At 45.6% G+C, this 13,789-nt stretch overlaps 1 protein-coding gene across 16 annotated transcripts in view; it reads right to left on the bottom strand.

Annotated features, from left to right (window-relative positions):
* Kiaa1217 (KIAA1217 ortholog) overlaps window positions 1-13,789 on the bottom strand; it is an 818,936-nt gene that overhangs the window by 292,487 nt on the left and 512,660 nt on the right. For 4 of the 16 annotated variants that reach the window (XM_041641624.1, XM_041641637.1, XM_041641625.1 and 1 more), the window contains exon 1: window positions 801-899. The exons of the other annotated variants lie outside the window; for them this stretch is intronic. In XM_041641624.1, coding sequence (XP_041497558.1) covers window positions 801-870 — 70 coding nt within the window. In that variant the 5' untranslated portion in view covers window positions 871-899. Of the gene's footprint in view, window positions 1-800; window positions 900-13,789 lie in introns of those variants that run through there. 16 annotated transcript variants of the gene reach the window in all.

Below are 13,789 nucleotides of genomic sequence, written 5' to 3'. Positions count from 1 at the left end.
TACTAACTGGCCCCTGCATGAACCTGGACGGGTAGGGCAGGGACGGTTCAAGATTGTGTGGTAGGTGCCCCGACAGCCTACTCAGTGAGAGGGGCCGATGGGCGCCAGCATCACTGTCTGCAGCTACCCACCCTCCCGGCAAGATTTATTTGTAACTATATAAGGTTCTGGAAATTCCCTACGGAAAAGAAAAGTCTTTTATAAACACAAGGTAGAAAAGAAACTGCCTGGAGAAAATACAGGAAAGCTGTTTTAAGAACTCCCAACTTTTACATTAAAACAGAAAGCCCCAGAGTTCTATCTATCATCCAGATGCTCAAGTACTCCCCTGCCGTTCGGATCTGCAAAATAAAAACATTCTTAAGCTCCAATTTAACTCTAAAGCACTGCAAAACTTTGTATCCTACAAGAAGTCCCCCCCCCCCCCATTCAATGAATGGAACCGCAGCGCCCTGAAGGTAGGCGCAAAATTGCCTTTCAGAGCCTCCTGAAGCACCGGGAAATTATCAAAATGCTGTCGGGTGATTCATTTGTCATTGCTTAGGGATCCTGCACAAATTGCTTGTTCACTGTTCGACCAATTTGACACCATGCACCGCCTCTTCCCCGATTTAGGAAGATCTCGCCACAAATAAAGTAGAGACAAGAAACCACAGCTCTGGGATTAGTTTGAAAACGCACACCCCCACTCCCAAACGCACCCCCCCCCGCAAAGAAACAGACTTTTCGTGGCGCCAGGCTCTGGGTCTCCAGTTCTAAGCAGCGTGCGTGTAACTCCATCTTTGAGGACTGTTACTTACGGGGCATCTGTCTGCTGTCTGCCGAGGGAGGCAGGTTCGGCTCACATTTCTGGCCTTCGCTTTCTTCCATTGTCCCTGCCGGCCGCCCAGGCTCCTCACTCTGGAAACTTCAGAGCGCAGTTCGGAAAGCTCGCAGAAAGCGCTTGGAAGGGGGCCCGGGGGTGGGGCGGAGAGGACCGGCGAAACCCCACCCCAACTAGTCTCCACACGGGTGCAAAGTCTCTCTCGCCAGGGAAGACCGCATTCCAGGGCCCGGCCTCTCTCGGCCCGGGTCCCAGAGCGTCCGCCACCCGCCCGCTGTCGCCAGGACTGGGGGCTGTGCCCTGGAGGCGGCCGCTGTCCCCGCCTCTGCCGCTCAACAGGTGACCGCTCTGCTGACCCAGGACGCAGCCTGCCGGCTTTCCCCGGACGAGGCAAACACTTCACACAGGAGTAGGGACAGGAACTGCTGTTGCAAGTCAGGCCCAGCCCCCTTGAATCTCAGGAGCCCAATAGGCCCCCCAGATAGGCTGAGTAATAAGCAGCGAACCGCTGAATCCTCCAAAGTTATGAGAAACCTCTTTAAAAGTTTTTTTTCTTTCTTTTTAAAGATAAGTATATGCTAAATGTTGTGAAATAAACACTTTACATACCAACTCTGTAGGGAACTAATTAGCATCTATAAAGAAGTATTGTAATTTTCTCTGGTCGGTTTCAATCACTTCCTTACCAGGATTTTAACCCCCGGATTTTAAACCCTTTGCTTTGGTTCTCTCTTTCTTTCTTTCTCTCTTTCTTTCTTTCTCTCCTTTCCTTCCCTTCCCTTCCTTCCTTCCTTCCTTCCTTCCTTCCTTCCTTTCTTTTTCACCTTCACTTCTAAGACGCCTTTCTTTGCCCCAACACAGACACACAAACAGACACACACCATACACACACACCTCTTGATCACAAATCTGAAAAGCCACCTAGTAAATCGACCTTCTGGGTTGCTCAAGTTAATTACTTAAAAACATCTGAAAGGCAATTAAAATGCTTTCCTTTGGATGGGCAGGATTACATCCGACAGACTTGTTCTTCTTTTAAACCACCTACAAATATTTATTTTGTTCACTACCCAGTCCTTGGAAAGCTGGCGAATTTCCCAGAAAGTGAAAATAGGAGGCACAATGTCCACACAAAAAAGATGGGAAAATAATCCAAGCAACATTTGCCCTGGCTCTTATGGAGATTTGAAAAGAACCCAAGAGCTAACCTGGAAGGTGCGACCTTTTAATCTGCTGCGCCAGATCATCTCAGGGGGAGAGGACAATGGTCATCCTGGCCGTCATACCTTCACCCAATTTACAGTCCATTCAAGCAGGATTGGACACCGATTTAGACCAGGAATGTGCGCAGAACAATGGCTGGCCTCTGGGCTAGATTGTGGCCTTGAATCACCTGTGTGTCTTGGCAGCAGAAGGGACATATTTTGGCCACGTCAAACATAAAAATGCAGAAGTTTGTTAAAGACAAAAGAGTGTGCCACCAGTTAAGGCATGGATGACATCCACGTCGCAAGGAGAAGAGCCCCTCAATCCCAACCAGGGTTTTTCTGGAAATCCAAGCAGTGTCCTAGCAGAGGGAATATAGACAGTGGATTCATTTTATATTTAAAGATTTATTTTCATTTTATGTGTATGGGTGTCTTGTGTACGCAAACGTATGTGTACGCATACGTATGTGTACGCTTTTGGTGCAGTGCCCACAAAGGCCAGAAGAGGGCATTGGTCCTCTCTAACTGGTGTTAGATGGTTTTGAGCCGCCATGTGGATGCTGGGAGCAAAATCTGGGTCCCCTGAAAGAGCCACAAGTGCTCTTAACGGTTGAGCCATCTTTTGAGTGCCAAGGAGTGGGCCTAGGCAGCAAATAGCTAGAAATTTCCAAGGCCTTGCAACAGCAGCATCCCTTGATCTTACTTACTTGGGAAATCATCAAGACAGCTATTCCCATAATCCTGGTCACTTATTTAGGTAAAAGTAATCATAAAGGAGGACTCTCCTGGTAATATAGGACTATAATATCAGTTACTGAGGCAGGAGGATGGCAAATTGAAGGCTTGCCCAGGCTACAGAGTGAGTTTAAGGCCTTCCTGAATGACTTAGCGAAACCTTGTTTTAAAGAGCATAACAAGTCTGAGGGTAGCTTAGTGGTAGAACATTCGCCCACACTGTTCAAGGCCAGGGTTTGAGTGGCAGCATCACCAAAAAAAAAAAAAAAAAAAATGTTCATCAATGAGGAAGAATCTTCTGCATACAGGTCTCGGGTTAGATGGTTTTGGTTGTCTTTCTGTGTGTATATATGTGCTTGGATATGCAAATGTTCAGGCCTGTGTGTTCCTGGAGGCCGGAAGAGGGCATTTGTTGTCTCTTCTATCACTTTTCCCCTTAGTCCCAAGGTCTCTCCCTAAACCAAGAGCTCATGGTTTTGACTAGGCTCTCAGGCAACTGACTCCAGAGAGCCTCCTGTGTCTGTCTACCCTCCTAGAAGCTGGGCTTTCCAGGCAAGCACAGGAGGCCCATCTTGGTATGTGGTGCTGGGACACAAACTGCAGTCCTCACGGCTGTGTAGCAAGTACTCCTAACTGCTGAACCATCTCGCCATACCTCAAGTCTTATATGATTGCTCTAAGATTTCAAGTTATCAGAGTCAATGGAGCAGGGAACATTGAAATATGAGGCCAAAGGCTTTGATACCACCCAACCTGTTGCCCTGTGGGAACAGGCCACTCTCAGCGGCTCCTGTTTGTCGCTTGACACAGTACAGGAACAAGCTTTCATATGAAGGAAATGCAGCCGGCAGCCAGCAGTAGCCTTTCCGTTAATCCCATGCAGATAGGAAAGGTGGATTTCTGGACAGGAGCTGTGTCACCCTGTGCTGCAGCAAACAAAGCACGAGAGCAGTGTTTGGGCCACTGTGGGCACCCGGAGGGGCCAGAGCACGCTCCTCCACCCTCTCTGCACCCCTGAGACTCTAAGCAGCCCGTGTGCCCAAGTGGCTTTGGCTTCTCTGTCATAAGGAAAAGCAGGCTGCTGCTGCCTATGCAGGTCCTCCAGATATGCTGTAGAATGCAGGAAAGAAACAAGCAAACGAGAAAGCCAGTGGGCCTACATCATCAAGGACTGTGATCTACACATATTCTGATGGTGAAATGTTCTCTCCTCTGCATGACCAGAGTCTGGCAATTACAGGCAGAGCCTCTGTGAGTCACTGGACTTCAGTTGTTTAAGAACAGGAACTGAAAATATTTTGCCAAGACCCCGTTCGTGCCATTGTGCGAGCTATTCACATATCTCTCTCCAGGCACACTGACCTTATTAAGAGCTCTCCACTTACTGTCAAGTTTCTCAGAAGAAACAGTAGTTGCATTCTGCAATCTACACAAACTTGGCACTCAAATCTTCATGAAAAATACCACTATTGTCACCTTAGGTACTAGAGAGATGTCCTTGGTTCTAGAAACATCTCTGAACTAGAAGTATACTATACTTTTAGAATTTAATTTCTAACTTTAAACTTTGCTATCATCATTCAATCTGCCTATTACTGTACTTCAAAACTTGCTGGGAAAGCAAGAACTTAAATTTTATTTTCTTCCAGTCAACTAGACAGCCACAATAATGATTGTGGGGGTTCAACTTCCAGCTCCATTTCTGTACCCCAGCAAAGGTGCAAGCCTTTCTCATCTGTTGGGATTCAGACTTAAAATGAGCTTACATACACACAAAGAAGTGTCATTTTAAATGAAACAGAAGTGCAGGAAGACAAAGGGGATTTTTTGGTCATAGCCAACCCATTGCAGAACTGGAATGTTGGCTTTCAAAACGGCATCTACATGAAGTCGGCTAACATGGGGATCAATCACAAACAATTGTGGATGATTTGTTACAAGCCTATTTAATTACAGGGCAGTGGGAAAACACATCAACTTCTTTTATGCAAATTTCTCAAGAGAGAAATCATGGCCAGAACCAGGCCTAAGTGGAGTTACCTTGATATATGTTTAGCTTTTTTTTTTCTTTAACTCTTCCTAAAAGCAAGGTAATTTAAAGTAATTTCACATCTGGACACAAAAGAAATAATTAATGCTTGCTTAACGTCCTTAAATGGATCTTTTAGAAGCATTGATAACTGAGTCAAAACAGTGGAAAACCAGTCAACAAAAATGTTTAAAAGGGAGGCTCCCTGTTGGGTAAGTGTTTAGCTTCCAAGTTCTGAAGGCACATGTCATCAGTATGTCATAGGGAACAGACGTGTAACAGCTGGGGAAGCTGTTGAAATGATGGTGTGACAACAAGCTGTCAGGTGCTCCAGGGACCTTCTACTGGGAGAAGGAAAGGAGGCACTATTAACCATGAGAGCTGGGCCATTAGAAACCAGGATTGTCTATGGTGACCCCAGCACAGATGGCCACCTGCATGGGATCAAAGATAAGCCTCATGCATTCTTCAGGTTTCCTAATGTGAAGGGCTCATAAAAAGAAGATTTGAGCTTCTCACTGGACACTCTGTGGACGTATTTTAAGCACTAGTGAAAGCAAATGGGGACCCTCCTCCCAGCTGTATTTCAAGTAGTACCTGTATATCTCCAGCATGACCTCTACGCTTCCCTTATCAGAGAGACTGGAAATCCCAGAAACTTAAGAACTGAGGAGTTCAGGAGTCCCCCAGCATGTGATTTTCCTGTTTGGGTGGCTGGGAGTGTCCTCAGCATGCATCCACTGTACGGTTACATAACGTAAAGTTACACTTGGATCCCTGTATCATCCTCTCAGGATCGGGAGATACAGCTCTGCAGGGCTGCCCTGTGGTCTCAGCTCTACTGCTTGGTCCACCACAAACTGAGTCTGGATTGCAGGCAGCAACTTTCAAGTGATAATCACAGCGTGTATGGTTTACAGCTTTTATCCCGGAGCAAGCCAAGCTGTGTACCATGTCCCTGAGTTTCTGGACTTGCAGGGCGGAATTCACCAGAACAGGTAAACTCGCACAGACCCAAGCAATCGATGCTGCTATCAGCCTTACAGTGTCTGGAGAAAATGGCTTTCCAGGTTCATTTTCTGCCCCTAACCCACCCTAAAGGCTCTCACTCCAGATTGCCTTAGAGAGGGCAAGAACCAAGGGGAAACCCAGCACACAGCCAGGACACGAAGTCACAGATGGTTCACATCTCTGTTGCCTTAGCCTACCACTGGGCAAACTATAACTTAATAAGCGGTGTCCTCCTTCTTACCCATTACTCCAAGTGGCCCCCCAGTTGCTCTGATTCTTTGCGCTACATTGACATGGAGAATAAAGTCATGAATGAAGCGCCAGAGAGCTTGCTCATCCATTGCTGGAAATAAAGGGAGCCAGCCTTCAGAAGAGGTGGGAGGGGCCCAGAAGAGGTCACACAGAGCAAAGAGCCCTTGAGCAGGCTGTGGGGACTCAACTTTTGGGCAAGTGACTTAGTTTACACAGTTTATGCTGCAGAAAAAGGTTACCTGATAAGACTGGGGTATCAGAGCAAAGGCCCTGGATGTCGCCCTGAGGTCCTGGTGAAGCCCAGCGACAAGACCCTTATACCACCCTCAACAACCTTTGTACTCCTTTGTCCCCACCTCAGGAATTCCAGCTCCTTCTTTCCATTCCCTGCAAGGCGGGGGATCTAAGTGGTTTTGGGTGAATTGCTTCCAGGCCAAGAAACTGAAACACACAACAAGTCTCCCTACTAGATCAGTCCTTCTAGTCTTTGCATCAGCTTCAGGGAGTCATCTCTCTGGCTTTGTTCTTTTTTTTTTTTTTGGTTTTTCGAGACAGGATTTCTCTGCGGTTTTTGGAGCCTGTCCTGGAACTAGCTCTTTTAGACCAGGCTGGTCTCGAACTCACAGAGATCTGCCTGCCTCTGCCTCCCGAGTGCTGGGATTAAAGGCTACCACCACCCGGCTCTGGCTTTGTTCTTGAGGGGCTGGGATAGAACTCAGCACAGGGTGCAAGTCCTGCTGCCTGGAGTCCTGTCAAGGAGGAACACTCTGCCCATCATTCTCCAACCTGAAGGGAGCCTTGGACTCCAGAACATGAAAGAAGCCCCGCAAGGGAATCAGCCTTTCCTCTCCAACTGCTGATGTCTGGAGAAGGAGAGCTCTTATTAAGAAGGTAAGGGGCAACCAACATCAAAAGAGATTTTGCTGTTAACTATTTCCTATGAGATTAAAACATTCCATCCTGCAGGGAAGCTCCTTAAGGAGGAAGGTGAACAACTCCAAAGAGCTTCAGGAAGTCCCTGATGCTGAGCACATTCACTAGACTCCTCCCCTGCCCTGCCAGAGTAAGTTATGAAGGCTGAGAGTCCCTCTCAGAAGAGCAGAGTCAAGCTTCAAAGAAGACACTAGACAAGCCAAGCTACAAAGAGACTTTGGAACCAGAGCAGCTGCCTGGAAGAAGCAGAAACCAGATGAGCTGAAGAGGTTTAGACCAACTGAGTCACCTGGAAAGGACATACTCCAACCTTCTGGGCTGCCTGCAGGCTGTGCAGTGTGCTCCAGCTTCCCAGCTTTTGTGAGCTATCACCTATGCTGGGGTGGGCCTTGGTGATGTAACTGTCTTTGAGTCATTTCTACTTCTGTAAGTAACCCCTCACCCATACTCCTGCAAATAACCCCAGTAAAACTCACAGTTTACCAAGCTGGACTTTAGTGTTTTCTATACCTTGTCATGGGTTCCCTATCTAGGGTGAGTGGATGAGAGTGTTGTGTCTACCCAGGAAAAGTTCTCACATAATGGGCCTGCAGCAGGGCTGAGCACTGAAGAGCTCATAGGCTACTGTGCTCAAAGGGTTTGGGTGTTTGAGCACCTGGAGTCACCAAAGGACTCAGGAACTCAAACTCTATATCCTCAAGGTCCTTAGACCTTGTGAAAATAGTCATGTGTCTCAGAAGTTAGTATAGACCGTTACTAGCATTCAGCACAAGACACCCCAAGACCAAACTCACACAAAGGAGATTTACTTTCTCCAAAGGGAAAAAGAGCTGGCAATAAGAGACAGAGACAAGAGATAGAGGACTGGGGAGAAGGGAAAAGGAACAAGGGAAAGAGGTCAGGGGTCAGGGATATTTGTCCTGGAGAGACAAAGAACTGCCTCTGGATAGAGAGGAGCCAGACATGGTCACAGGCAAATGGCAGTTTATAAAGGTAAAAGGGGAAACCCTAAGTTAGGATAAGGTGTTTAATTTTAATTGGGCATGCTAATTTGGTGAGCCAAAAGGGACTTTTGATTGCTGAACTTCAATACCTTGGTAGTCAGCTTCAGGAGGAGGAAGTAGTCAAATAAGGGAATAGACTTTGGTGACCAGCTTTAGGAATGTAATCTTAAGGGTTTTAGCAAGGCAGGGGGACTAGGGGAAGGGCAAATCCTTCCAGAGCCATGTTTGCTCTGCTCAGGCTAGCTAGAGTCCCTTCAACTGTAATTTTAATATTTTCAACATCTCAGCCCACAGCACCAAGAAGGAGCTCCACTGCCCAGAGAGAAACAGTCTTTGTTAGGAAGGACACATTCCCAGCACAGTGGGTGGACGGGTAGGGAAGTGTCCCCCATTGCATACAAACCTTGCAGCCACTCAGCTTTGCGGATTTTAGGGCAAGGTGTTGAGGGAATTTAGCAGAGTCATTGTATCTGGGGTAGATATTAGATCGGACAATCATGTTTTAGAAGTCCTTTGACCTTGGGCTTGAATCCTGTGGAAAACAGTGCTTGTTCTGCTGAAGGGGCATCTTAGCTTTCCCACAACCTTGGTCACTGATGCCTCAGGCACACCTGAGGCTCTTGTGTTATTGTATATTGCAAACAATATATAATTAAAGACTGGAGTCCTGGGGGCACGAGATGCTCTCCTTTAGAAAGACTTGTAAATTAGATTAGGGACCTTGGTATGAGGAAATAGTTTGTGTAATTTTCAGTAAGTACGCCTTTGTATGGTTGTTCAGGGTTTTATTCAGCAGAAGAGGCTGGACCTTCCTGCTGCCACACAGGCCTGAAAATTTCATCTTGGACTACCTTCTTTCTTCAACTGACTCGTGCTACACGGTGCAGCCTGACAGCAAGGTGAAGTTCAGGTTTCTATATGATGCTAGAACTTAAAATTCTTCATTTTCCTGCTTTTGCTGCTTTCCTTTTTAAATATACCTCTCCAAACTTGACCAAGTTCCAGCTGCACCAAAATGAGTGGAATAAAATACTTAAATACAGGGTGAGCCCCAGTGTGAATAACACTGTTGTAGGAGCTTCCATAACTCTGCAAGATTAAATTCCACAAGTGAAAAGGATGAAATGAGAAAAATCAAAGGTCAGGTGGTTAGGGTGGCTCAGTGAGTAATAAGACTTGCTGTCAGGTTGGACCTGAGTTTACTCTCTGGAACCCATGGTGAAAAGATGCATTATCCTTCATGAAGCAATAGCCTTTCCTGGTCCAATCAGCAGGGTTACTATGCCAACCCTCTTCCCCTCTTCCCCCTTCTCTCTCATAGAATCTGAACATGAGATGTCAAGGGACAGGATGTAGACAGAGTAGTTGGTCCCCAACTCTGGAACTTTGAGTGTTTCTAGGATGTGAAGAGTTTGGTACTAAGCTAAAAAATGTTCTAATACAGTAGACAGAATTGATGTCTCCTTCCCAAACTTGAATCCCCAGAGGTACAGCGACAGGTACATGTTATGCAGAAGTAGGTCTGGGGGACAGAGAGATCAACAGAGCTCTGCCTGGGAAGTAACAGGTAGAGACAGCTGGGATGGAGAAGTCAAACAGGACATGGAGTTGCCTTGTGTAATTCAGAACTGCCAGCAGCCTCTGCAGCTACCTGAAAGCCAGAAGCAGTGCGTCTACTCAAGCTTAGGAGGGCATTCCCTGTCTTCTTTTTGTTTGCACACACACACAACACACACATACATGCACACATGTGCACACACATATACACAACCCCAGCTGTGGGTATATCTATCCCATACTACCTAAACAGATCACATCTGAATAAAATGGGAAATTCAAGGGCAGACTTCATTGACTGCTTATAAAATAAAATATTTGCTTCAACTAAGACACAAATACACACACACACACACACACACACACACACACATACACACACTATTCATTACACCTGACTGTAATGGTTTAAGTAAAATGCTGCAGGTACCCAAGTGGCAGCAGTGGGCAGTGGGCTATGAGACCATGCTGCAGGTCACTGAGTGGCAGCAGGCAGCGGGTCCTGAGATCATGGCAGGCCATGAAAGCAGCTGGGTCCCATGCAGAAGACCGAGATGGATAGGCATGCCATGCAGAGTGAAGTTGGATATTTATTTAGTGGGTTATGGAAAGGAAGGGGAGAAAGGGGAAGAGGAGAGAGAGAAAGAGAGAGAGAGAGAGAGAGAGAGAGAGAGAAAGAGAGAGAGAGAAAGAGAGAGAGAGAGAGAGAAGAGCTTGGGCTGCAGGCAGGAAGGAAGATCTGCCTGCCTCTGCAGCAAAGAGAGGGGAGGGTGTGGGTGGGGCTTGTCTCTTAAAGGGACAGGACACTGACTTCCCAAAGATTTCTATTAAGTAGCTTAAAATTACATTTGAGGGTAGATTTTTAAGAGTCAAATAGTGACTTCAAGAAGCTTCCAAATTCTATAGGTAAGTGAATATATGCAGACTAAACTCAGGAAAAGAGCAAGTTTAAGTGGGAAAGAGTGAAAATCATTTTCCCTAGGTTATTATTCCCCAAACTGCAGCCTACTGACTCCTCTCATCAGATTACTGGCATTTAGATCATTAATGACCTTATATCAACTCACCAAAAACATTAAGATTTTGTCTTAATACTGTCAAATTATGGGTATCAGATCACAATTAGATATTTTTACTCAGAATTGGTAAATATGTAAGTTTTAAAAAAAGTAGCTGTGTGTGTTGGCTCATACCTATAATCCTAACCTTAGGAAGCTAAGGCAGGAAAACTGTCATGAGTTCAAGGACTGCCTAAACTACATACAGTGAATTCCAAGTCAGCCTGGGATACAGAACAAGATTGTCTCAAAAACAATTAATGGAACAATATTTAAAAATAATAAAAAATGTTGAGTTGGGGTATAGCTTACTGGTAGAATATGAGATTAGTGTCAATGAGATCTGACATTTATTCCTCATAACAAAAGGGAAAGAAAAAAGTAGAACATTTTGTTCATATAATTCTTAAAATTGCTTAAGATATTACAATCTGGAATATACTGATTTAAGCCAAAGGTGAGCAACTTAACTGCTTTAGTTAGGGTTTCTATTGCTATTTACCATGCTTTAGTTAGGGTTTCTATTGCTATTTACCATGACCATGGCAAGTCTTATAAAGCAAACATTTAATTGTGGTGACTCACTTATAGTTCAGAGGTTCAGTATATTATCATCATGGTTAGAAGCAAGGCAGTACAGGCAGACATGGTGCAGGCAGACATGATGCTGAAGAAGGAGCTGAGAGTTTGTACATCTTGACTCACAGTCAACAGAAAGTGATCTGCCTGACTGGGCATGGCTTGAGCATATATGAGCCTTCAGAGCTCACCTCCACAGTGACACACTTCCTCCATCAAGACCAAACCTACTCCAACAAGGCCATACCTCTTAATAGTGCTGTTATGGGCAATCCTTTTGTATGCTGTGAATATATGTTGCTCTCATTGGTTAATAAAAAAACTGCTTCGGCCTATAGCAAGGCAGAATAAAGACAGGTGGGAAAGTCAAACAGAGATACAAGGGGAAAGAAGGGCCAAGTCAGGGCAAGATGGGAGTCATCTGTCCAAGAAGGAAGATGCCAGAGGACCAGTAAAGCCATGGCAATATGATAATATATAGATTAATAGAAATTGGTTAATTTAAGTTATGAGAACTATTTAGTAATGAGCCTGAACTATAGGCCAAACATTCTATAATTAATATTAAGCCTCTGAGTGATTATTAAGAAGTGATTGAGGGATGGGGCCGGACAGAGAAACCGCTATTTATACAGTGCTACTCCCTCTGGGGACCATTTTCTTTCACACCACCGCATTACCCTACTCATTCACACTTAACTTCTATCTTGGTCCCTTTTCTGTTTCTATAACAGTATATTCAAGACTGGGTCTTTATAAGTAAAGAGGTTAATTTTTGCTCAGAGTTTTGCAAATCTAATAGAACAGGCATGACATCTGTTGAGCACGTGGGGAAGGCCATGTGCTACTCCATTCGGGGCAGAAGAGCAGATGGGACAGAGGATGTGTGGGCAAAAGAAGTCTGCTCGTGAGAGGGCAACGAGGGAGAGCCGAGGACACTGGGGAGAGTCAGCACCTCCCTCCCAGGAACATGCATCAGCGAATGCACTATGTCCCCATTTGTATATCTGAAGGCCTCCGAAGATTCCTACCACCTCTCGAAATCATGATCTTGGGAACCAAGCCGCAACAAGAGAGTGGATGGGGACAAAACATTCAAGTCATGGCAGTTTCGTTGTTCAAAATGTAGTGAACACTAGTTGCCAGTGGTGGGTACCAAGATGTCAGTAGACAACACTGGTAAGGGAAGGTGTGGATTTGTGACTATTTCTCACACCGTGTGCTCCTTCCTTATATCTGACCCTTTCTTGTGACGCTCTGAGGTATACATGCGGTAACAGCTTTGGCCACCTTTAATCGCAGCTCTGACCACAACTATTGGCATGCACTGAAACATTAACTCCTTAAGGGAGGCTCCTACAACTTAAGAAGCCAATGAAACTTCAAAGGCTCAGAAACCCAGAAAGTTACAATACACACAAGTCTCCTCCCCAAGGTTGTAAACTCGGTACCAACTGCAACACTCGGCAGCAGTGTTCCTCTATAGCCAGATGCAGATTGGCCAGGAGGTTCTGGGGCACAACTCCAATGAGTTGTTATCCAGGCTAGGGTGGGTTTTTTGGTGATGCAGCTGCCTTTGAGACACCTATGCTCTTGTAAATAGCCCCAAGAAACACATTCATTTGCCAAGCTAGACTTGGGTGGGATTCTGTCTTTGGTCTGTTGTGGGTGCCCTCTCTGGGATGAGCAGACAGTTGTTCCTGGCTCCCCACGATGCGCATAGATCCTGGCTGATTTATTTCTGCATGATGGGGTCAGCAGACTGAAGAAATGATGTCTGCATGAACTAAGTTAGAGAAGGGAGAGGCTAGTTGTCCATGTCAACAATGAGCAGGGACCACATTACTGAAGAACAAGAAAACTGGCCTCAAAGAACCACTAGATATGTGCTGGGTGCCTTACAGGAAAGGGCCCGACAGTACAGGGAGCTGCAAGAGCAATGGCTAATTCCTTGAGACAACACGAATGTTGAAGGATGAGGAACGGAGGCGGTTCCTGCAGGGTTGAAAGTAATTTAAAAAGTTAGTGGTGGGATGTGGGCAAAGATGACCAGAAGACATATAAGTGAAATGAGTCCCAATTTTGAGGGTTGTAGCTTTTAAGTTGTATCTAGTATAATATGACAAATTAACCAAACAGCTCTGTACTGCTTGTTCGGTTTGCTTGGCTTGAGGTCACTGGAGGGAGAATCAAGGGCTTTGCACATGCTATGCAGGGGCGCTACCATTTATAAACATGATTTGGTAGCACTGTGCAGGCTGTGTTGAAAGGAAAAAAGAGCAGCAGAGAAACTGGGGTGCCATGTTCCAAGCTATGTGTCTCCTGAAAGTTGTGAGCAGCGCCCCTTGCCTGCCCTTCTCACCCTTTTCATGTACTTATAAGAAAGAGCAAACCCAGCCGCTTGCCCACCTTGGTGCAAATACTTGCACAAGTTAAAGTTTATTCATTAAACACGAGCTTAAGTCAACATGACAATGAAATTACAGTCACTAGCAAGCTGGCATCTGTGTTCATTCAACAAAATTCCTTTATAACATTGTGACTTGTTAAAAAATCAAAAGGTAACGAAGTAGAGCTGTGCCCCGTGGTGTATACCCAGT

This window comes from Microtus oregoni, unplaced genomic scaffold, assembly GCF_018167655.1.
Source record: "Microtus oregoni isolate MIOR12 unplaced genomic scaffold, Mior012 000070F_ref0000104, whole genome shotgun sequence".
NCBI classification, from domain to species: Eukaryota; Metazoa; Chordata; class Mammalia; order Rodentia; family Cricetidae; genus Microtus; species Microtus oregoni.
The sequence above is the reverse complement of the archived record's forward strand: the minus strand, read 5'-3'. Positions and strand labels throughout refer to the sequence as shown.